Below are 24,818 nucleotides of genomic sequence, written 5' to 3' on the forward strand. Positions count from 1 at the left end.
ATAATGTCCTGTGCCAGATTCCCCACAAGGAATTGGCAGAACAGGCAATCATCAAGTGATCCATTCCCTGTCACCCATTCCCAGCTTACTGCAAAAAGAGGCTAGGGACTCTTTTGCTGTCAGTCCTGTGTAATAGCCATTGATGAATCTATTCTTCATGAACTGTAAGTCTCAGAAGCTCCAACTTCCAAGTTTCATTTTCTTCCCTCACATGTGACTCTGTCTCATTCAATGGAGTTGTAAGGTGAATGGCATTGTTCAAAGGTGTACGTGAAAGTAGAATTAGACTTCAGGCAGAGGGTATTAATCTACACTATTAATTACATCATAATCTTCTCTTATCAAAATGATCTTAAAACTATGTCAGACCATAGGCATTCTTATCATTGTGGACTCCCATCTGGGGTAAGGCAGAGCCTGTCATTGGAGGTGGTACATAGCTGTATCACCCTGGGAAATGTCTCAGGGAAAGAATAGTGGACCAAGCAACCAATGTTACCTCATTTATTCCCCTTTGCTCCTGTAGGAAGTTAATTTATTGCTGGCCTGACTCTCATGCTTGCTGAGTTGTCCTGGCCAGGGGTTTGAACCCCAAACTCTGCCAACCCCCTGACCTTCCCTGTTTGCTCTTTACTCTCATGCATAGGAAAAGGAGTAAGTAGGAGCCCTTACTTACCCCGGTCTGAGTAGCCTAGCTGCAGTGTACAGTGGAGTTGTATTCCACTGCTTGTGCTCCAAATCATCATTCAGTCTTTAAGTCAGCTACATAATTCAGTAGTGCTGAGACAGAATCTGTTAAGGGTTGGAGTATGTGACCCTTACTGACTTTGAAACCAAGGGGACTACTGCTATGAGTAAAGCCTCAAAAATAGCGCCACCCTACCACCAAACAAGTAAATGCTTCATCTATTAAAATCTACTAAACAATTAATCCATAGCAATTACAAGTGTTAAAAAGAATTAAAATATCATGATTTATGCAGAAGATTGTAAATGTTGCTTCTGCAGGAATTTAATCCTAAAAAGAACTGTCACAACTATTTAGCTAACGGAGGCAAAGGTTCAGTTTTAGAGCCCAGTTTCCACAAAAAACATGGTTTTAAAATCTTACTTTGTGAAGGTAAAGGTCATTTGAGGTAGAGCTTTCCTAAAAATGAGCAATTTTGATTGAAATTTCCCAAACACACTCTCTTTTGAAACCTGCTCAGCCAGAGCAGCCCAATCAGTTCTATTATTCTAACCTCATTTTCTGTTGTTCCTCATTTTTGAGTAGTTTTGAAATCAAGCAGACAACTTGTGGACAAGAAGAATGAGAAGGGGAGGAACATAATCAGGATGTCAGAAGTTTGACAAATATAGTTGAGGTTAATTTTTTTTTAAAAATATTTTAAAGGACACCACTGTTGGACAGTTGGGGCAACTGTAACGTTGCAACAACTGACTCTAAATTTAAGTTTCAGAAGTATTTTACAGTAGCTTCATTGAATGCTTTTGCCAATGCATCTCATTAACATTTTGTGTGAATTAGACCAGTAATTTAGTAGCAAACCATTTTTATTTCTTGTGGAAACTGATTGACCCATCTGACAGGAGAACTTAAAAACTTGTACAAATAACAAGGAGTCCTAAATACGTTAGTCCTACAAGACTGCTTGCTGTTTGTGAAGCTACCCCCTAACACAGCTACCCTTCTAAAAAGTGTAGATATTGTTTCTTATCCTGCTGATCAAACAGCTTCAAATAGAGGGCCAAGTACTACAAACCCTTAAGTGCATGATTCCCCTGGTGGCAGTAATCCTTCCCTTTGTCCATCTTTCATTCCTAGTGCAGGTTGAAACTTTCTAGTCCAGCATCTTTGGGACCTGACCAGTGCTGAATGTGAGAATTTGCTGGAACACAGGAGGCTAATATTGTTAAGCACATCACCCCACACTCCCACTGCTTACTGGGCTCTTAGAAGACATTTAGAGCTAAATTACAGCTAAATAACACAGAAGATGGATATCCAGGACTGGTGGCTGTAAACAAACTTCATGGGACCAGAAGAAACTTGGCTGCACCCATAATAAGTGGTCATCCAGCTAACTAAATCATGCCGGATTATGGATGTTGCCATATAAGATAGTTCTGGATTTGAGAAGTTCAACTTGTATAAGCCATCAGAAGAATACTGCCTTTGGGAGGTGGAATCAAACAGGGATGGAACTAGAGGGCTGAAGCATTTTTGTACCATAAAGTTACCTCCTGGATTAGTGTATTACCACTTGTTCAGATCTGTATTTGCAAAGAAAGAAGTTTGTGATGGATGAGGATCTATTTTGGTGGGGACTGAATAAGTGAAAGCAAAGGGGGCGGAAAATGAGAGCTTTCTGCAAATTGCTCAGTGTGTACATGCAACTGAAATTTAAACCTACTGTTGTATGCAGCGTTTGTATATGTGATGCTAAATCCTGCTGGCATTTCCGAAGTGTGTCTTCTGCACTAACTGAAGCCTCCTGTAGCCAAACTGAAATCTCTAGGTTTGCATGAAGGTAACAAAGGTGGATTTCGGCCTATTGGAAACGGATGAGCTGTGTGAGTAGGGGAAGAGAAGTGAGCCAAATTCTGACTCTCATAATCTCTGCACAAATCCCATGGAAGACAGTGGAGCAAATCCTGCATACTTGGCCCATGTAGGTTGCCTCATTGACGTCCAAGTACTTGTGTATGGTAAGGATTTGGGATTGTACGCTGTTGCTGTACTATTGAACTAAGCATGACCAGATTTTTCAGTTGCTCAGCAGCCACAATTGAAGCTAAATGTTCGGAAGGACTCAAAATCCACTTAAGCATCTTCATACGGTGCTTGGTACTCAGGTGCTTCCATTGTGATGCTGTTTTGTTGCCTCGTATGGAGCATGAGCTCTTTGCAAAACCTTCCCCCAGAGGCAGTTGTGGACCACTTTTGACATTCTGATCCCTAGTGATAATGTACAGCGTATTCCTTTTCTCGTGTGTGTACTGCTCCATCAAGCACAAAATTCTGCTGCATGTCCACAAGGGAAGATTAGATAAAGATTTCTTCATTAATACAAATTGCAATACCAGGCTCGACTTTAGGCTACACATATAAGCACTCATCTGTGTTTTTTTTTTTTTCTAAACTAAATGTTTGACAGGTTCAGTGTTAGGACCTTCATGCTTCACAGAATGGGCTTTCAAAAAACTCTGAAAAGATTTTGCCTATTTCAGACCAAATGTGTACTAGGCAGTTTTACAGCAGAGACCAAAAGTGTTTGCTGCAAGAGAAGTTTAGTGTGGTGTTGAAAGAACAAACATATTTTTTATTAACTTTTGTGTAGCCCTAGGTTCAGATTTCCTGGGCTATCAAAAATCCATGTCAGTAATACACTTTTAAAAGCCCTATTTCAGAGTAAGTTTAAGAAATGTATGTTTATCTCAGTGCTTTCAAGTTACATTGCTGGCAGGTGGATGTAAGTATTGCTTTAAGAGTTCAAGATAGCTGCATTTGTTGTCATAAGAGTACTGATGGAATGTACGTGATCTTCCAGGTCAACCAAAGGCAAGCTTGCAAAAGCTAATTTTTTAGAGTGCTGAGGTTTCAGGTCCTCTTGACCACCAGGCAAAAACGTCATAAGTGTTTCTGACTTCACTTACTGCTCCTATCTCCAGGCAAAATAGACAAGAAGGCCTGTGGCACCTTATGAACTAACACATTTTTCGGAGCATGTTTTCGTGGGCAGAGACCCACTTTGTCAGATGCATGTGGGTCTTTGCCCATGAAAGCTTATGCTCCAAAAAATCTGTTAATCTACAAGGTGCCATGGGACATCTTGTTGTTTTTGCAAATACAGACTAACATGGTTACCCCTCTAATACTTATATCCAGGCAGATTTGCTTGCCTTCAGTTCAGAAAGCAGCTGCAGGGACTTGCCTCATTTTGTAGACCTTTCTCAGGTGCTAAGAGATTTAGGATGTGGAGTGCAAAAGTACCAAAACAACTTCAGTTCTTTTTTGCAGCAAAGTAGAAGTTTGCTTACAGTAGTGTAAATAATAATGCAAAACATAAATATGCAGTGGAATGCATCTTCAGTTCATATGGATTTTTGAGAAGCATTGCCACAGCATATCACAGAGATGAGGAACTGATTTATCTGTATTATTACAAAGTAGTCATGTCTCCTTTTAAAAAAATCAAATTAGTCCTAGAAATGGCTAAAATATTTTCTCCCCATCACCATAATATATATATGTTATATATTATAATGTAATATATATTTTATATATATTATAAGTTTCTGAAATTGTGAATCTTTCAGAAAGCAGTAGAGGAGAAACTACTGAGAAAAGGAGCAATTGAATTTATTTCGGGTTAATTAATTCCCAATTTTCTGTTTCATATTTCATAATCCCTAAAACAGAGGCGCTCAAACTTTTCTTACTGCATACCCTCTACCAGATTACTACTCTCCAAGTATCCTTACCCTTCTCAACACTGATACTTTGTGTGAGTGTCTGTCCATATTTCATTGTTATATACAGATATATAGTAACATACAACTGACTATCTCACCATGCCCAGTTTCTGAGCTCCATTAGACTGGTTAATTGAACCCATGCTATAATCACTGGAGGTGTGGATTCTGTACGTCAGCATCTCTGTGTTCTCATTGGTACATCCTGAAGTATGTTAAGTACCATATTTTATATAACAAATTCCCACACAGGGTTTTAAAACTTCATGTGAGGACCCTATTATGAAAATGCAATAAATAAAGTAATTAATTAAACCCAGCATTGTGCAATTTCTCACATGTACCCCCAAAGGTGTCTTATGCATCCCCTGAGGTACACACACCAGAGGTTGGAAGTCCCTGCCCTGAAAGATTTGGTGGGCTTGAGGCCAGTCCTGACTTTCTTCATTTTAAACAATCTAGTGAAATATCCATATTTCCACATGGAACATTGCAAGATGTCTCCCGTCCTCATCCCAAAGGGACTGACCAATAAACATCTACCTTCTGCTAACTATTTTCCCATGTTCCACGACCCTGCCTTATACAGATTACGCAGGTAAAGAAGAGCATGTCTGGGTAATAGAGTCCAATCCTGCTTCCATTAAGCCGGGTGACACAACCCACATTGATTTCCTGGTGTGGGATCAGACCGTTAGTGTCCAAGCTAAATGGTGTTCCAGAGTCCTTTTTCAAACAGTGAATGGTGCTGCTTAGTTAAGCAATGACTGTTAGGGCATAGTACTCCAATGCAAGCTATTCCTGCCTCTGCAAGGTATTGAGTAGCACACTGGCTAAACACTTATATATCATCCCCGCTGTCTGTAAAGTATTTGTTAACATTGTTCTGTATTTTCCTACCTGCAAGGAATCACAGATACTTGCTCTAGACACTCGGTTGACTTCAATGAGGTTTATACAGCAGTTTTGCACTACGAACAGCATCTTTGCCAATCTATTTATAAAGATCCTTGTTACAGTTTTTATTATAAAGGTCTTAATTACAGCATATTCCTTAATCCTTGTATGCATCTTGTCGACATCTCGTCTTATTCCTGGTATGAAATCTCTACATATTGGCTATGTCTATACTGACCTCTTCCTTTCAGAAGGGGCATGGCAATGAGCAAGGTCGGGAGATGTTAATGAGGCGCTTCCATGAATATGCAGCATCTCATTAGCTTAAAGGCAGCCACGGCAATTTGAAAGCGCCGCTGTCGAATCATGAGCTGCTTGCAAAGATGGAGGCCTTTCAAAAGGGCCCCCCCAGTCTTTGAAAGCCCCTTATTCCTAAAACTAAATAGGAAAAAGGAGCTTTTGAAGTCTGAGGGGTCCTTTCAAAAGGCCCCTATCTACACAGGCAGCACGCGATTCAAAAGTGGCACTTTCTAATTGCCATATGCTCATCATATGAATGAGGCACTGTATATTCATGAAAGTACCTCATTAGCATCTTCCAGCCTCGCTCATTTCCGTGCCCCTTCTGGAAGGAAGGGGCTAGTGTAGACGCCACTCTTGTATGTCTATACAGAAAAGTTATTTTGAAATAATTTTCCTAGTGTCTACACAACTAAAGTGCTATTTTAAAGTAATTTAGAAATAGTGGTTGGCTTATTTTGAAATAGGTAAACATCATTCCATGAGAAATAGTACCTATAACAGACCCTCAACTTGTCGCAACACCCACGTGAGTCAAATTTCCTGTGTAATGCAGGGGAGCCAGGAAACGGCAGGGGGAACTGAGTGAGCAGAAGGTGCAGTGGTGCAGTTTCTCCCAGCTGGGAAAAACTGTGCTGCCGCATCTGTCTGCTGGCCGGGCTTCTCCCCTGCTTCCCCCAGCTGGGGGAGCAGAGGGCTAGCGTGCTTTCGATTTGAACTTAAGGTGTGTTAATGTGAGTTAAGCAGAAATCAAAATCACACCTACTGGGGGGATTACTGTATTTCAACTTATTTCAAAATAGGGGCTGCTCAACAGGGAACCAGAGCCAGCCTATTTCAAAATAAGATGTAGTGCATCCAATGGCTCTATTTCAAAATAGGCTGTACTGTGTGTAGACACCATACATTCTTCCGGAGTAGCTTATTTTGAAATAAGGCTGTTGTGTAGACATACTCTGAGAATGCTGTGTGAAGGACTTTTCAGTAACAGAAGGCTGACTTTACTACTACCATCATGACAGAAAAAAATAAGGTTACTCATACAAGTAAGCCATGGCAGGATCCATCTCTACGTTTTATTACTTCACAATAGCAGACTTAAAAAAATTCTTCTGGTCTATTTCTTTAGCCCTTTTAAGCCGTATGATGCCAGTCATGACCAGCTCTTAGTCTAGGGCAGTAGGTGGTAGGATGCTGTATGAAAGAAACAAAGACAAATCCAATTTCCAATTATAGCTCTGGATGCTAATTGTAAAAATGCCATTTCACCTTACTGTTATTCCCCTATAACGATGTACAGAATCTGGGGAGAAGCCTGAAAGGTTTTGTATACACGAGCTGTAAGGTCTTCTTGCTATGATAAAAAGTTACAAATAGGAAATATCAGACTTGGAATCTAGGCTCAATTTTATGTCTCTCTTTTTTGAATGATTGTTTGTGTGTTAATAGCCATACAGATAGAGTGCCTTTAAATCATTTCTTTACTTCAGCAGACTTCATTTTGCTTCCCACATAAGTTTTCTTCCTTCTCCATTTTGTGAAACACTAATTTTCCGTTTTCAGGTTTTTTTTTTTTGGTTTTTTTTTAAGTTCAGACCAAATAATTATAGTATGGTTACATTTCTGACAGCTGGGAAAATGCATTTCAGACAAAGCCCATATTTTATTCTATTTTAACTGTTTGTGTTTCCCTAATTGCAAGAACAATTCAATCATGATCTTTTTGTGGGATGATAAATATGTTAACTTAAGTTTTCAGCTGAAAGTAAAACATGTACTGTCAATGAAAAGGACCAGATTGGCAGCTTTGTGCCTTATCTGCATGGCACTTTTACATCCTGTAAAACATCCTACTATTGTTGTCTTCCCAACCAAGTTTGTCTATAAAGCAGTCAGTGAATGATTAAGGAGCTGGAGGGATTGCTTTATGAAGCAAGATTAGTTGAACTAAATATGTTTTGCTCAGTTAAGTGACAATGTGGCTTGGTTGGAGAATATGATAGCTACCCACAAGTACCTACAATGTGGTACGGGTTGAACTTCTCTCATCTGGTAACATCCATAATCTGGCATGATTTTAGTTAGCTGGATGTCCACTTATCATGGATATGACCAAGTTTCCCACAGTCCCATAAAGTTTGTTTACAGCCACCAGTCCTGATTCTCAGTGTTCTATGCTGTTATTTAGTTGTAATGTACCCCAAAATGTCTTCTAAGAGCCCAGTAAGCAGTGGAAGTGTTGGTAATGCTGCTAGACAATACTGACCACTCGTCATCCAGCAAATTCTCTCATTCAGCACCAGTCAGGTCTCAAGGGTGTGCCAGACTAGAGAGGTTCAGCCTGTAGCAGGGTTTTTTAAGATGGTACAAGAGGCTACGGCTTTAATTACCGTAAAAGATAGTGGTATAAAAAGCTCCTCATGTCAGAGGTATTAGTCTTGATGAACATTGTTCCCAGGGAAATGGCTGGTGAGAGAGCTGTCCACAGAATTTTGAAAATGAAATTGGAGGTAGCCATAAACTAGATGGTGTAATGTAAGAACAGTCCTTCGCCAGCAGGGGAGTGGAATAGATGTCTTACTGTGATGTGTCTGGTCTAATTTAGATTTTTGTGTTTCTGTGAGAGCATCTGCATCTTCATATTATTATTCAAATGTGGACACCTGGCCTACATGCTAGGTTTATCATTGCTGTACAGCATATAGTGCTTTGCCAACTTCAAAGAGATTAAGCCCACCTGAATGCTGGGGCCTGAATTTAGCTATTTCTTACAGTGAATGTAATGCTCACACAGTATTTTGCATCCTATTCTTCCTATATACCCAGCAGTTTGCACAATGAAGGGAGCAGAGAAACTGGTGCATTGAGTTCCCAAGAAACTTTCCCTCAGTTTTTACATGATGGCCTAGCTAAGTGCATTGGCACCATTTATTCACCGGTCTTCATGCTGGACTGTGTTTGTTGCTAGTGGGAATATGTGTGCGCTAGTTGGAGTACGTGTGTGCACTGGCCTGGGAGATAGTCGCCTCTCCTTTTTTCCTCAGCAATAGCAGTGGTAGGTGTTGGGAGCCTTGGGCACTTTAAACTGCCACTGTAGTCCCAGGCAGGGTGCTCCAGGCAATGCTATGGACTGCCTGGGGGAGGCACAGCACACTCCTGGCAGCACTAAAAACTGTCTGGGAGTGGTTAACCCCAGCCCTGTCCCTTCCACCCAAAGCCCAACCCCTTGCAGGGCTCAGAGCTGGCCCCGCTGCCTTGCGCCAGGGGCTGGTGACACTGTCAGCCCCACTGCAAGTGACACACCAAGCTGCTTGTGAAGTCACGCAATCGTTTGTATCCCTTTTCCCTGATTACACATCAGTCACCCCAAAGACGGGATTTAATCCATTTCTAACCTCATCTTTTTTTTTTATTCTGACTCTAGTTTTCAAGTTGTTTGCCTGTTTTCCAAAAGTATCCAAAGTGGAGCAAAACCAAACATGCTTTTAAATATTTTATTTTTGTGCTTTAAGGGAGATTGACAGGTTTTGAAGAGGAAAGCAGCCTACAACACCTAAATTAAAAATAAATATTTATGTTCACATTTGTTCGTCAGCTTTCCAAAATGTAAAGATATGTTTCATGTTGTTTTAAATAATGAAATGTGAAACAAATGAAAGATAAATTTTCTACAAGCCGCAAGAAAATCAGAAGACAAAGCCTTTGTTTATAGCTTAGACTTCAATAATGCCCTTTGACAATCAATGCAACTCTTAATTACAAATGGAATTATACATATAAGAACTGTTCAAAACAAAGGAGCGCTTTTTTTTTTCTGGCTTTCTTTGTGATAGTTTTAATTAGCAGTGATTCTTTGAACAATCACAGTCCTTGACTGCTGTACAGACATTGATGGAAGTTGTTAACTTCAAATAATATCTGTGGGGATGCAAAAGTGTCAGGGTTCCTGAACAACATGATCCACTGTTAATTGAATCTCAGGCATATTGGAATTCTGCATACCAAATAGTAAGTGCAAAAAAAGTATTGTTCTATAACTTTCTAATGATTGGCATGCTAGGGAAAAATAATCCAGGTAGAATAATGTGCAGAAACAGTAACTACAAATAATACAATGTGCTTTTCTCTTACCCATGTACCCGTTCTCCAAAACAAATAAAAGGGGCTGCAGGGTGGAAACAACATCTCTAGGCACTGTTGATCTGTGGGTTGTTCAGCTGTTGGGAAATACATTTTCTTGTCTTTGGCACAAGACCACTTCTTAATTCTCCAAGGCAAACTCTTTGATGGAAGCGTCTGCCAGAAATGGAAATCTTTTCAAACTTAGCAGGGTTGAATCTCCTGCACAAGTCAGACTCAGCTGCTTTTGCTTCAGGTTCTGCAGTGGGGTATGTTAGTGTGGACTCTTGCAGAGCCCTGTGGAAATCAACAGGGTTCTGCATTAATAGGTCCCACTGCAGCATTGCCCTAGTCCAGAAGTAATAAGCAGTCCTGTGGCACCTTCGACAAACAGATTTATTAGGTCATAAGCTTCCGTGGATAAAATTCTTTAAGGGGTGTTATCTAGCACTCACTTGGCCAAAACTTCAAAATGGCCATGAAAATGACCATTTCGAAGATTACCAATGAGGTGCTGAATTGAATATTCAGCGCCTCATTAGCATTAGGACGCTTCCGGCCACAGCACTTCGAAAGCACTGGTTTTGAAAGTGTGCGGCTCAGCGCGGCTACACGGGGGTCCTTTTTGAAAGGACCCCACTCTTTTCGAAATCGCCTTATTCCCCTTCGCTGAGAGGAATAAGGGGATTTCAAAAGGTGCAGGGTCCTTTCGAAAAGGACCCCCCTGTAGCTGCGCTGAGCCGCGCGCTTTTGAAACCAGCGCATTCGAAGTGCCGCGTCCGGAAGCATCCTAATGCTAATGAGGCGCTGAATATTCAGTTCAATGCCTCATTAATAATCTTCGAAATGGTCATTTGCACAGCCATTTTGAAGTTTTGGCCAAGTGTGGCCACAGCCCTACTGACTTCGGTGTGCTTTGGATCAGGTCCAGTGATATGTCTCATATGCTTAAAATTGTACATGGATTTCATTGCTTTGCTGGATTGGGGGGGCCTGTTCTCTCTCTCCATAACCTGTACTGGCGAGGCTAGAAGACTTTAATATTGTTGCAAAATGCTTTGGGAATACCTTCATTATCAGAATTCCTCAAGTTTCAAAGGTTTTGGTGGTATATTATGAAGAACAGACAGACTTTAGTTTATTGGTTTATTTTCTTGAAGAACACTAGCAATCTAAAATATTTCTTCTGTTACTCAGACATTTATGAAAGATAGCGTTGTGCTATGGATATTAAGTAAAGTCATCAAAAACCTAGAGGGAATCACTTCCTTGCAGCCTAACTTTTGAAGTTCATGTCAGAAAATATGTCCCCTGTTGTGGTGTCTTACTGACATTGCTTGTTGAACCTCCAACACGTCCACACAGACGCTGAAAAGAAAGCCATTCTGGCTCATTGCAGCACAGAAGGATCTGTAATTCAGAGTTCCTATACAGAAGAGTGTTCATCAAAATTATTTATGGCTTTACTTTTTTTATCCTTCTTTGAACATGCCATTCAGCATGCACAATTAACATGACATTATCTGAGCTATCAGTGCCATGCAGAAACTAGTGGAAGATTTCTCTGCCTTTTACCTTTGGGTCTAAAATCAATTATTTTCCTGGATTTGCCAACAGTACAGTTCTTCAGTTCTTTGGCTATTTATTATTAGTTTTTTTTTTCTAAATTGTGGTAGAGCCCTGGAGCCTCAGTTGCAGATCGGGACACTTTTGTGCCATGTATTATGTGAAGGATAGTGTGGGAAAAAACAAACCAAGCTAGAGCCCTTCTATATGTCTAAGTAGTTTTTAAATAAATAAAGCATTCAGGCGTCAATAGAATATATTGGGTAAATGCAAATCTGTGTCTAAGATGACTAGAATTTTGAAATTTACTTTCAAATGGATTATAAGTAGCTATTGGAAGAATTATGGCTGTTGCTAATATCTTTGTAGAGGTAATTGATTTAAAAAGTATTTTAAAATCATTCATTCTTTAAAACAGAGAGATACCTGTACCTATGAGAAGTCAGAGCTCTTAGACCAGATCCTCAGCAGGTATACTTTATTAATTTAAATGGTGTTGTGCCACTTAACACCAGCTGAGCATCTGGACCCTTTAAAAATAAGGGTAAAATCCTGGCCTAATTGAAATCAGGGGCAAAACACACCTTGCATGAGATCAGGATATCACCCAAAATTATTTGCAAAGGATCCCAAAGCATTCTATTGTAAATGTTGTCTTCTGCTTACAGCAAAGAACCGTGGCATAGCAATTCCGGTGGATTTAGATAGCCAGGTGAATACCCTGTTCATGAAGAGCCATTCCAATATGGTGCAGAGAGCGGCCATGGGATGGAGAATGTCTGCTCGCAGTGGACCTCGTTTTAAAGAAGTTCTTGGAGGACCTGCCTGGGATTACAGGAATATCATTGAAAAACTGCAGGTATGGTACCAAATGCCTGATGCTGTGAATATGGCCATATGTTTTTTCTCTAGGTATACGTGGTGTGTGAACAACCCAAGGAGAGAAGGCAACAAACACTGATATCTGTCAGGGAGTGTCAGTGGGCCTGAGCAGCTCAGTGTATGTCAACTCACTGTTGTTATAATCTGTATCTGAAAGGCATCATGTAAAATGTACGTTGTTCGGGGAAAATTTGTGACTGGGAGTGTGCTGAAGTCATTACACTGGTTGTAATCAAGGCTGGTGGAAGCCTGAGCAGGCTTATTGGTGTGTGGACGGAACTGCTGAATCAGGGGTGTCTAAGCACCTAGGTATGTGGAGTGTGACTTGAAACCCTCTTGCTGGTTGTGAGCATCCCATTTTGGCAGCTACAGCAGCAAAGCATGGTGAGACATCCAGGGTTCCAGGGCTCATGGTGACACAACCTCACCCTGGTCTGAATTGTTCCCCTGAACCCTGACTGGATCATCACAATGTTGTATTATGGATAAAGAATCTGGAAACATATTCATTTGTTGCACACAAAGGCTGTGTCTACACTACAAAATAATTTCGAAGTTGCTTACTTCAAAGTTATACTTCGAAGTAAGCAACTTCGAAGCAGAGCGTCTACACACAAAAAGCACCCTTTCTTACTTCGAAGTAGGCTTCCCCCTACTTCAGAGTTAAACGTCTACATGCAATTAGCCCCTACTTTGAAGTAAGGGGCCAGGAAATGATGCAGGCATGGGGTCACATGGCCGACAAGCCCTTCTGGCCTTGCTGCCAACCGACACCTTAAAGTGGCCCTCCCAGCACCTCTACCCTGCAAGTGCTCAAGGCTGCCAGGCTGCGGACAGCAACAGAGCACGTGCTGGGGAGAAAAGCCGAGGAACATGCCTGCTCCCACCCTCCCCGAAGGTGAGGTCGTCCCCACCCTGGCCAGCCTGCTGGCCAAGCTGGTTGCTCTCCTCTTCCAGTGGTGCGGCCGGGTCGCCTGCATGGGACCCAGCCTGCAGGCCCTGGCCATGGTACTGCTTCCCCTCCCCTGCCCGCCCCCTCAGCCCCTGATCTGGCACTGGTGGGCCTTCACCACCACCAGCGAGTGGTGGGACCAGCTGGTGCTGGAGGATGGGATTATGAGCGGTGGTTGAGGAACGTCAGGATGACCCATCAGACATTCAAAGACCTCTGCCACTGGCTCACCTAGGTCCTCCAGCACAGGGACACATGGATGTGGCCAGTGCTCCCAGTGCAGAAGAGGGTGGCCATCACCCTGTGAAGGCTGGCCATCCTCAACAACCTCAGGTCCATCAGCCCCCAATTCGGCGTTGGCAAGGCCACCATCAGAGTGGTGATGATTGAAGTAAGTCTGGCCCCCACCACAGACCCACCTTGGGTAGAGAGCTACTGGGCAAGTGACAGGGGGTCCCTCTGCCCCTTTTGCCCAAGGTCCTGCCTCTTCTGGGAGCACAGAAATGCCCCCATCCCCCAACGTTGCCCAGGGATTCGGCAAGGCTGTTGGCCCTCTGAGTGTAAGACAAGAGACAAAAAGTGGAGACAGGCACAGAGAAATGGGAATGCAAGGAGAAAAGGGCTGCCGGGCAGTGGTGTCAGCTCACTGGTTTCATAACCATTGTCAGGTTTTCGTAGGCAAAGGAGAGTTCTGAAGGCGGGCAGTGTGGTAACTCTGTGGAAGGTTGTGGGAAGCTGCTCTCAAGTGTGGTGGGCAGCAAAGGAGAAAGCATGGAGCTGCTACTTTAGGCATGTAACAAGGGCATGGTAAGACTGACATCCATCGTGGCCTGCTGGGAGGTAGAACAACAAATGACGACAAATATTGACAAAATTGACGTCTGATATGTCATTCATACGATAAATCATTGGAAATGGGATTGGACTTGCTCTTGCCGTAACTGATGTTCTCCTGCTACTTCTTTGTCTAGGATGTAGTATCCTCCTTGGAACAGCAGTTCACTCCCATGATGCAGGCTGAATTCTCAGTGTTGGTTGATGTACTGCATAGCCCTGAACTTCTCTTTCCTGAAGGGAGTGATGCAAGAATAAGATGTGGTGCTTTCTTGTCCAAGTAAGTGGCACAAAAAGTGCCCTGTTCATTTTTTTTTTTTTTTTTTGGAAAAGGTGACAAGGTAGAATTTTTAGAAGTGCGTAAGTCTTGTTTACAAAAGGCACTTAGGAGCCCATGTCTCACAAATACCCTTTGTTTATATTTCTCTGTTACACAGTTTACACCTTAGGAAGTAGGTTGTAGGTGTGACATGATTAAAATGAAAACCTCTGTGGCTTGCTCAAATGAAGACAGTCGCAACAAATTTCTGTTTTGTTAATCACTATTTGAGTTAAGTTGTCCCCAGCTAGAATGCAAGGTCTCACTTACCGTGTTATAAATGTGTGCTTTTAATTCATATTCTTGTAGAGCATGTTGAGCTACCTTTTGAGACAAAATAAATAAATCCTTTGGTTTTTATTTCAAACTGCAGTCTCCAGAATAGCTCTTGTTCATGTACGTTTCACTGATACCCTTGCATGGTTTTGAATTATAACAGGTTTTATTTGCACAGTGGGTATTGGAAGAGAGTTGTTTGGTTTTGTTTTATTGGGGCTCTAGTGAGATGCCCTGCTTGTCCTTGAGAAACTAGATAATTTTGAGGTAACTTGAGGGCACTGTGAAAATCTGGAAGTTTTTCTGATTCCTCGGCTTTTTACATATTCTGCACAGGTAGCATTATATACGTCATACATTTCAAAAAAATAAGACTAAATGTTTTATTTTTTTCCTCCTGTGTCAAAACTTTCACTGAAAGTCAATGGGAATATTGACGGAATAAAGATTGCAGGATTTGGCCTATGCAAGTGTGCAAGGAATACCATTTTTAAATCATCCACTATTGCTCAGTAATACTTTGCAATACAAGATAAAGATGACTGTTAGTAGGTAAAACAACAAGAAGTCCTGTGGCACCTTATAGACTAACAGATATTTTGGAGCGTAAGCTTTCGTGGGCAAAGACCCTCTTCAAAGTGGGTCTTTGCCCACGAAAGCTTACGCTCTAAAATATCTGTTAGTCTATAAGGTGCCACAGGACTACTTCTTGCTTTTGAAGATACAGACTAACTCGGCTACTCCTCTGATATTAATAGGTAATCATGTTAAAATTATGGTTAATAGTCATCTGATTTGCCTTTAGACCATGGTGAGTTCATCCCATGAACCTAGTCATTGCCTGACTGGGAAATTTCCAAAGAAATCCCAGCATGCTGCAGGAAGTAATATTACTTCTGAACTCAGCGTGATGATAGGAATGGTGCTGTGGCTGATGCTGTGTTTTGGATGAGATACAAATGATGCTACGTGCAAGAATATGTATGTTAGCTTCAGTGTCTTTTTTTTTTTTTTGCTAAATTCTCATTTGAGCAATGACGATTTGCCTTCCTAAACTATGTCAGTTTTATTTGGATGCAGAATTCTGCTTAACTTCCTGCCCTGCAAAGTTCCTCTGTGCACTTAAACAGCTGCTGCATTCCATCCAGAAGTGACTGCTTTTCTGTGCTGAGGAAAGAGATATTGTTAAAACAGTAAAAATACTTAGGAGCATTTTAGATGGAAGCCACTCTATAATTGTAGAATAAGTATTATTACTCTCTATCACTATCAAACTTAAAAGCTCCTTTTAAAGCTTGGAGGATAAAAAGATGGGTAGTTCAGGTAACCTGATAATTTTGGGAAAAAGGTAGGCCCAAATGGCAGAAAATGGGTCCTGGTCTGGATTTCAAACCCTCTCAAAATACAGGTGTATTTGGATCTGGGACTCTTTCTGTACATTACTTAGGCACTAGCAGCAAAATTAGATGCAGACTCCAACATCCTCAAAGGCCATGACAGTTTTTGGGCTGGGACTCATTTCTTTGTCGTGGTACTTACTGGTTTACTTGTATTTCCTTCAGGAAATATGGTATCAAATAAAACATTTCTGAATGAAATGTACATTACCTGGCTTGCAGACAAGGTGCAATGCTCTCTAAAAGGTCTAATGTTTTATTTGAAGGTTGATTAATCACACAAAGAAGCTAATGGAGAAAGAAGAAAAACTCTGCATTAAAATTCTTCAGACATTACGAGAAATGCTTGACAAGAAAGACAGCTTTGCCGAAGAGGTACTGCTACCCTTTTAGTATTAAAAATAAAGCTGTCGTTATGACATAGTGCTGAGGGTTGGCCACGCATGGCCCGGCCCCTTCCAGGAGTGTGGAGCAACCGCCCCCTCAGGACTTGGCGAGGCTGTTTGCTCTCTCAGCAGGCGGGGTGACCACAAGTGCCCAGCCACCCTGGGGGCAGAGGACCCTGCAATAATCCAGCCCTGCAACCCAAATGACCCCACAGCTCCCACTCTCCACAGTACTGGGGGAACAGGGAACCCCAGACGCAGTGGGTGCTGAACCTGCCTCCCCATTTTGTCAGGAATGTTTTTAGTAACTCTCAGGGACAGGTCATGGGCTTCCCTGAATTTTTGTTTATTGCCATGATTGGCCTCACATCTACTAAAAATATGCCTGACAAATCTTAGCCTTAAGCAAGGTAAGTGCTGTTTTCTCCCAGACACTCTCTTGCAAGAGTGTAGAAATTTTACAGATGTACCACAGCAGCCTGACTACAAAACAATCAAAGACTGAAAAAAATCTAACTAATTAAGAAGGAAAAATAGATTAAAACAAATAAAAGAGAGAGAGAGAGAGAGGGAGGGAGTCTGCATAGCCTATTTGAACTCATATACATACTTGGCAAGAAAAGCAGTCCTGTAGCAGTTTAAAGATTAACATTCATTTATTTATTACCTAACACATTTGTTAGTCTTTAAGGTGCTGTAGGACTGCTTGTTTTTTGTGAAGCTACAGACCAGCACTCTGAGTTAGGTAGGGACATGTTGGGTTAGCTGTAGCAAAGTAGCAGCATGTATTTCTGGAGTCCTCTATCATTGCATCTGTGCTCTCTGATTTTTTCCCACCACTCAGTTAATTGTTTCTGCCTCCCTCCATGTATGCCAGCCCTTTACAATCGGGCCACTCAGTTAATGGTTTTTGCCTCCCTCCATGTATGCCAGCCCTTTACATGTACCATTTAGGGAAGGAGTGGCAATCAGCGGTCCATGGTCCAGATGCCATTCTCTAGGGTTAGCCCTGGCAATTGCCTACCAGACATTTTTTTTTACCTGAGCCACCATTAGTGTGAGTGCTCTCTGCTTCCAGTGGCTATGGTTCACCCTTTCTGGCCAATGGGAGCTGCGGGAAGCAGTTCTCATGCTGCTTTCCACAGCTCCCATTGGCTGTGAATGGTGAACTGCAGCCAATGGAAGCATGCTCAGGTTTAAAAAAAATGCCTGGCCATCCACCAGGGGCTAGCCCTGGCCAACTGCATGCAGCCCATGGGCTGCTTATTGCCCACCCTGACATAGGGGAAGTGGAATCCTCTCTGTGTTCCCTACAATGCCAACCTTTTTGTGTATCTGCTAACATCTCCTTTGCCTAGCTTCAGAACGGTTTTCTAGTTTCTCCTTTCAACATCTAATAGACTCATAGATATTTTGGAGCATAGGCTTTCATGGACATGGACATGAAAGCCTATGCTCCAAAATATCTGTTAGTCTACAAGGTGCCACAGGACTTCTTGTTGTTTTTGAAGATACAGACTTACTCAGCTCCCCCTCTGATACTTCTCAACATCTAGGTTTCAAATGCCCCTTTGATCTTGCCTGCAACTTAGGGTCATGTTTTACTTGTCAGTTGACCATGACTAGAGGTTTTAAATTGACTGAAAATCCATCTCTCTCAACAATTGTTTTGTGTGTTATATAGTTTTCTCTTACTAGTATTTCTTATCGTTCATTCTTGATATTAATCCTACTTTATATTAAAATTAATCATAGAGTGATTAATTCATTGGTTACGGAAATCATTTACATTTGCTGAGAATCAACACTTAAAATCAAGTATATACACTGGAATGACTTTAAGAAAAATTGTTGACCTCAGGTGGTACATTTCCCTCCCCACCATTTGCTCCCATACTCCAGTTTGTAGAGATTTTGATGTGATGCTGGTTATCCATTTTATAGTATGCAGAAGAATTATCAACAATCAGGATATTCCATAGTTTCATTTTGAGTATAAAGTTCCTAACAATGAAAGGAGGGTTTTTCATGTATCGAAATGGGTGCATATTTCTGGATGATTTGTATTTTACACATTAAGTTCCATGTCTCAGTATTGTCACAGGAATGTGGTAAGACAGCAATGCTTCCATTTCTTCTCTTATAGTTAAGCCACATATTAGAAATATGGTCTGTTAACAGTGCATGTGTTTTGATTTCAACATATGGACGGAAAAAGAAAATTTTGCCCAGGCTCTATGCAGCCAATTAGATAGGGTAAAACAAAACAAAAAACCCAGTCAAACCAAGATAAAGACAGTAAGTAGCAAAGTGATGACATTTCTCTGCGTAAGAACAACTTATCCACAAAAGGTGAATATGCCTCCTCTTCCCCTCCTGCAAAGAAGTTTACTCCAAGAGCAATGCGTTCAGTCCATGATAGATAATGATTTGTCTTGGTGTCACAGCAAAATTTTCATGGCTGAATCAGGTATTATTATTAATTTTTATTTATTTCAACAAATTGAGTGCATACATCACCATGAGTCACTCTTTTTGAAATCATTCACATTGGGGTGCCATGCTAAGCCTTTCCAAAGTAGCTACAAGAAAATAAAATCTTGAGAAAGCAAGAAATGAGAAGACAATGTCTTAATTTACAAATACTCAGCAATGGCTTGTCTGATCACATGGACCTTTTACCCTGCTCTGGAGCGTGATACAGTGAAATTAACACAAACCACCAGAGGGAGTAAGTTCCCTAGTTAGAGATCCTTTAATAAGAGAGCCTGGCTTCCGGACCTCAAGAGTACATGCAGCAAAGGCAGCTCAGTTGTGGATTGTTATCCAGATAGTGCACAAGAAGAGAGTAAATGTTAACAGCTGTAGGTAGGGGGCAAAGGCTACCTGCCCCATATGCTGTCCTTTCTGAGACCCACAAATTTTATAGTGGAGAAGGATAATAAATCAAAAGATGGGACTCACTGTATGGTTTTGCATGTCCTTCACTCACTCACTTCTCTGGGGAGTCACAGCTGAAGTTACCAACTTCAGAAAGGATATAAATAGCACAGTGAGCTGTCTTTTGTGCACTTTCCCAGCTTTCCATGAAACATTACATCACTGCATGCAATTCTGCTGTACTGTGTAATTGAGGTACTGGAAAAACACAGAATTAGGGGACATGGGGCCAAATGAACTTTCGATAACAGAAGACCTGAAAGCATGTTAATCACAAGTCTATATTTTGAGCATTAAATTTGGCACAAACCATAAACTTTTTCAGTTACAGATTATTTCACAACTTCTTATGATGCGAAGTAGGGAGAGAATCATAATGCAATCTAGTGATCAGTTGTACTTGTATCTGGCCTCTATTACTTTAGTGTCTGAGTCCCTCACGATCTTAATTATACTTACCCTCCCTTTATGGTGGGGTATAGGCAGTTATCATCCATTTTACAGAGCGGAAACTGATGCATAGAGAAATTTAAGTGACTGTCTTTTTAAACTTTCTTTAAAAAACTTAGGTGCTTGATTTTTTTTTTCTCCAGCCCTCTACTCCTGTCCCTCCCCCAATGACAACACAAATGGTATTAGGACTGTAGACGTTCACGTGTGCTTATTAAAACACCAGTACAATATATCAAGCTAATGAGGCAGGGGTCTGGAGTGTATTGGTGCTCCTGAAAAGACAAAGAACATTGGGAGGACTTATGGCAAAGTTTCCTAAGGTATGAGACGATATCCATGGTGGGGGAAGCCATCATGGAAAGTGTATAGATTTAAGCTGGGAAAGCCTTGTTCTCCATTCAGCCCCACATGCTTGTCATTCTGTTTTGCTTTCCTGAAGCCTTGATTTGGGGAACTGCAGTAATAATGGGATATAGAACCTCTTGGCCATTGATTTGACTTTCATAGATAAGGACAGAAAATTCTTAAGGCTGTAAGTCTCAGTCCAACACGTAGTGCCTGGGTGCCCTTCTGACTTTCGCTTCTTTAGGCAGCCTATCCAGGACAATGTTGATGAATTTTGGTAAGGCATTCTGTGGGGGGAAACTTGTGTTACCATTGCCCATGCTTCAGTTTTATGTTGGATAAAAGTGAGCTTTCATTTCCACAAGGTTTTATTTAAAGAGCAAATCATATGGAAGGGAACAGGACTTCGTATTAGAGCTGTCCTCTCAGCACTTTGATTTGAATTCAGTTTAAGTTTTATATGACATCTGAGGTGAATTTTTATTCCAGCTACAGTTCCATCCCTGCTGCTGAATGAGTAAATGTTTGAAAAGCCCCTAAGTGACTTAAGCACATAAGTCCCATAACCAAAAACACCTAAGTAACCTTGGTGCCTTATTGCAATGACTTTCAAGAGAATCTGAAGTAAGATAGGTGCTTCTGAAAAATTTACCCTGTAATCACGTGTGTACGTATATGTCAGATATGCATTTTGTGGTATGTTTTTACTGTAATATTAGTTAATTGATGGGTATGTTTAACAAATGGTATAGTATAGTCTAAAATGTAATGGCAGGAACCAGATCTGTAACTCTTGCTTACACGAATAGTTTCCACCAGTGTTCCCTCTCTGGGCAGAATAAATATTATGTGCACAAAGGCATGTGTGGATGTGCACCACCAATAGAAACACATGCTTCCCACTGTTGGTGGCTGTGGGCGCTCTGCTAATCACTTCGGCAGCACCACAATCTCTCCTGGGTAGCAGCCCAAGCGCTCAGCTTACAGGGAACACTGGCTCCCTTTGAAAATTAATAGTACTGCTTGCCTGAATAAAGACTGTGCATGAGTAAGGGCTTCTTTTGCTATAGAACACATATTTGATACCTTTTCCAGTTTTAGATGTTGAACCACAGTATGAATGAAAAATTAGATTACAGCTTTGGTATCAGTAGAGGAGAGAGCCTACAAACAACTTAACTGTCCATCAGAAATATGAGTACCCTAGCCAGTGTTTCCCAATTTTGTTTGGCCATGGAACCCTTTTAAACTCAAAAGAAGTTTGCAAAACCCTTAACAGGCGATTACATCACTGATGCACACACAGTGCTGAGTGAGTAATGACATCATTGTCTCCACTCTGGCTAAGCTGACATTACACAGGGGCACTTATCCTGGCAAAAGTAAATGAAAATTGTTTTTAATAAAATTCGTAAAGGCATAAATAATAATTACTATTTTTTAAAAATATAAAATATTGTAATGGATTTTTTCATGGAACCCTTATTTTCACTTTGCAGAACCCCAGGGTTCCACAGCACACCCTGTGGGAAACACTGCCCTAATCTTTTCACCTTTTCAGAGTACTTATGAAAATGATTGCCCCATTTTAAAAACATTTTCACTGTTTCTTTTTCTACTGCATAACTAGATTTGTAGCACTATGTCGTGAAATCTTAAGATTTCTTTGTCTTTTAGCTATACAGTACTATCAATCCTTTGCTTATTGTTTAAGCAGTGAAAACAACAACAAAGAACAGGTTAGAAATCTTTTTACAAATGTACACTATTCCCTAAGAGCCTGTAGGTCACCTGTGGTTGCCACTAAACGGGTAGTATTTGTTGCTTTCCTCTGGGCCAGATTCTTTTCAGTCAAAGTCAGTGGCAAAGCTCCAATGATTTGAACTCACACATCTCTTAGAACTGGAGAATTTGGTCAAGAGTTTCATCCAGATTCTACCCTCAGCTACATGAAACCAAAAGAGAGTTGGTTTATCAGTTGCAAAAATGTGTCCTCATATTCCTGAGTAATCCACTGGTGTTCCTATGAACTATAGCAGTATCTCATTGTTGTTACCATTTTTATATCAAAGATTCTCTTAGCTTAAAGTGTGTTCCAGGATCTAGTCTAGTCTATTTAAGTTCATTTTATATGTTTTGTATGTTTGTCTGTATTGAGTTAAGCAGTATTCAGAGAAATTACAACAAATGTAGGCAAAAATAAATGGGAGCAAGAATAATTGTAAAACTCCAGAGAATGTTTTATTTCAAGTGGAAGGGTGGGAAGGAAGGGAGACTAATTCCCTTACATGTATTTCTAATTGTACTTTGGGTTTGCAGTACTGCAAACATTGAGAAAAATAATTGATTGTGTGCACTCTTTTTTGATTTGTTTGTACTCTGCTTTAAGAAAGATGGCACACTAGTCAATTTCTTTTTTTAATTTCCAGTCCAAAATTACTCACTTTACTCACTGATATAGCTGTGTTTTACAGATTGCTTCAGTGCTGGGATGCAAATGCTGTAGGGAATATTTAAATCCAATCTAAAACTTTGTCACTGGAAATTCAACCACTCCATCCCATTATATGTATTAATGGTAGGTTTTGTAAAATATTTTATAACTGTACTGTAAAATACTGTAAAACTCTTACAACTGACTATATCCTTTTAAGGCCTTTATAACATACAATATTTTTGCTATAGAAAGAATACTTGATTTGGAAATAAGACAGTATTTAAATCTGTAAGAAGTTATTAGCAATCAGCAATATAAGCAACTAGAGCACACCTTGAGTAGGGCTTTAAAACAGAAGTAAAGGGGCAAATTACTTTTAACCATGCAAGCAGCACAGTTGAATTGAAGGAATTCACCACTTGCATAGACTTTTCTGTTACATCTATTGGCATTTACAAAAAAAGAGTAAGGGCAAGCATTAGAACCGTGCGTTTATTGGTCATCATTGGCAGAGGGATGACGTCACTGACACCCAATCAGAAAGGACCATTAGTGATCAGTGTTCACTAGAGATTTCATAATATGCTGACGTCGGTGCCACCTCATACTTTAGTGGTTTCATAGGTCACCTGCTTCCTGGTTGCTTCCTGCCTGTCATTATCATTTTGCCTCTGTCTAATCTGGAAAGTGCTTGCAGACGTTGACTGATTTGATGGAGTATAATGAAAAATTGAAAAGATTTGGCTTTTAAATGGATGGCTTGGTCCAATACTCTTTTGGGTTTCCGTGTGCTTGCTCTAGTGCTTGTAAATGAAATTTATAAATTTAAACATCAAACTATAGAGAAATGGTAGGGGCCAATGAGGATGGATACAGACATCTGGATTTTTTTGACCCACAAATGTCTGTGATAGACTTTAAAATATGAAGTAAGGTGCAGGGCACATTCAAAGAAGAGTCTGAATTTCTTGTTTAGACTTATTTCTCACCAGGAGCCTATGGCAGGTATCAGGACTATCCCATAAGAGCCCTTCTCTTATATGAAATGCCCCAGCTGCTGTACCAATAGGGACACCTCAGGCATGTGGAGTACCCTGTGGGCTCTACCCTGCAATCTAGTGTTGACCAAGAAGGCAAACGGATGCCTTTTCTTATATGTTCCGGAAGCCAAGGTAGTGCGTGTGATATGTCACTTCGGCAACAAGATGCCACAGTTTTTGGTTGTGGCTCTTTTTTGGCATCTTAGGTATTATTTTTGCTGTGTCTGTCCATCTGTCTGTCCAGGCAAGGTTCTCTCATGTTCCCCCCAACCCTGCCCCAGACTGTGTCAGCCCCAGCCACCACAGGGCATGGCCCAGCCCCTGATGAAGCTCCCTCTGCCACCGCGCCAACCCCAGCTCCTCCCCCAGCCAGTGCAGGGCCCAACCCAGCCCCCAACAGAGCCCTTTCCCGGCCAGCATGGGGCCTGGACCAGACCCCACAATAGAGTCCCCCTCACCATGCAGGTTACACCCCTCCCCTGGCCAGCATGGTGCCCATCCCAATTCCCATCAAAGCTCCTCCCCCTTCCCAGTGCGGCCCATGCACTTTGGATGTGTATTACAACAAGTTTCTATCTAGAGTTTTCTTCCAGCCCAACTTCCACTTGCTAGCAGAGCTGCAGCTGGGCCTCTAGTCCAGGATAATTTCATGTACCACAACAATGGCTTGTATAAAGTTGTGTGTGTTACAGCACCTGAGGCTGTGCCAATGCGTAAGAATGGAAATTTTAGTTTCTTTTCTTGTAGTGGCTGAACAAAGCTACTATTTTTAAGGAGCCATCATGTGAGCGTATTGGCATGCATATGATCAAACACAAAATACTTCCAAATTCCCTGTGTATGGTAGTTTTTCAGCAGACTCACATGTTGGCACTTTAAAAGGAAAAGGAATAAACTGTACAGGGAAACAAATCAACACAATCCGACTTTTCCCTTCTGGGCTCCAAGCAGTAATAAATAAACAAACAAATACCACAGATCATGTGATGTTTGTGGGTCGTGATATCTTGGGCCTTGTGACATCATCCATCAAAGCATGAAGTTATTACATTATTCTGACACATTTAGAAATTTAAAAACTTTAGTGTTTTGAAGGAATCTCGCCAAACATTGCAGTAGTATTTAAGATGTAGTTTTTGGGACTATTATTGTAGAATACCACAGTACTTTGTTGATGAGAGAGTCTTTGAATGTCCTAC

At 41.1% G+C, this 24,818-nt stretch overlaps 1 protein-coding gene across 3 annotated transcripts in view; it reads left to right on the top strand.

Annotated features, from left to right (window-relative positions):
* ITPR2 (inositol 1,4,5-trisphosphate receptor type 2) overlaps window positions 1–24,818 on the top strand; it is a 340,554-nt gene that overhangs the window by 179,591 nt on the left and 136,145 nt on the right. For all 3 annotated transcript variants that reach the window (XM_075004401.1, XM_075004407.1, XM_075004412.1), the window contains 3 exons: window positions 12,027–12,217; window positions 14,164–14,306; window positions 16,285–16,393. In XM_075004401.1, coding sequence (XP_074860502.1) covers window positions 12,027–12,217; window positions 14,164–14,306; window positions 16,285–16,393 — 443 coding nt within the window. The remainder of the gene's footprint in view (window positions 1–12,026; window positions 12,218–14,163; window positions 14,307–16,284; window positions 16,394–24,818) is intronic.

The sequence above is a fragment of the Carettochelys insculpta genome, chromosome 1 (genome assembly GCF_033958435.1).
Source record: "Carettochelys insculpta isolate YL-2023 chromosome 1, ASM3395843v1, whole genome shotgun sequence".
Classification (NCBI taxonomy): Eukaryota; Metazoa; Chordata; order Testudines; family Carettochelyidae; genus Carettochelys; species Carettochelys insculpta.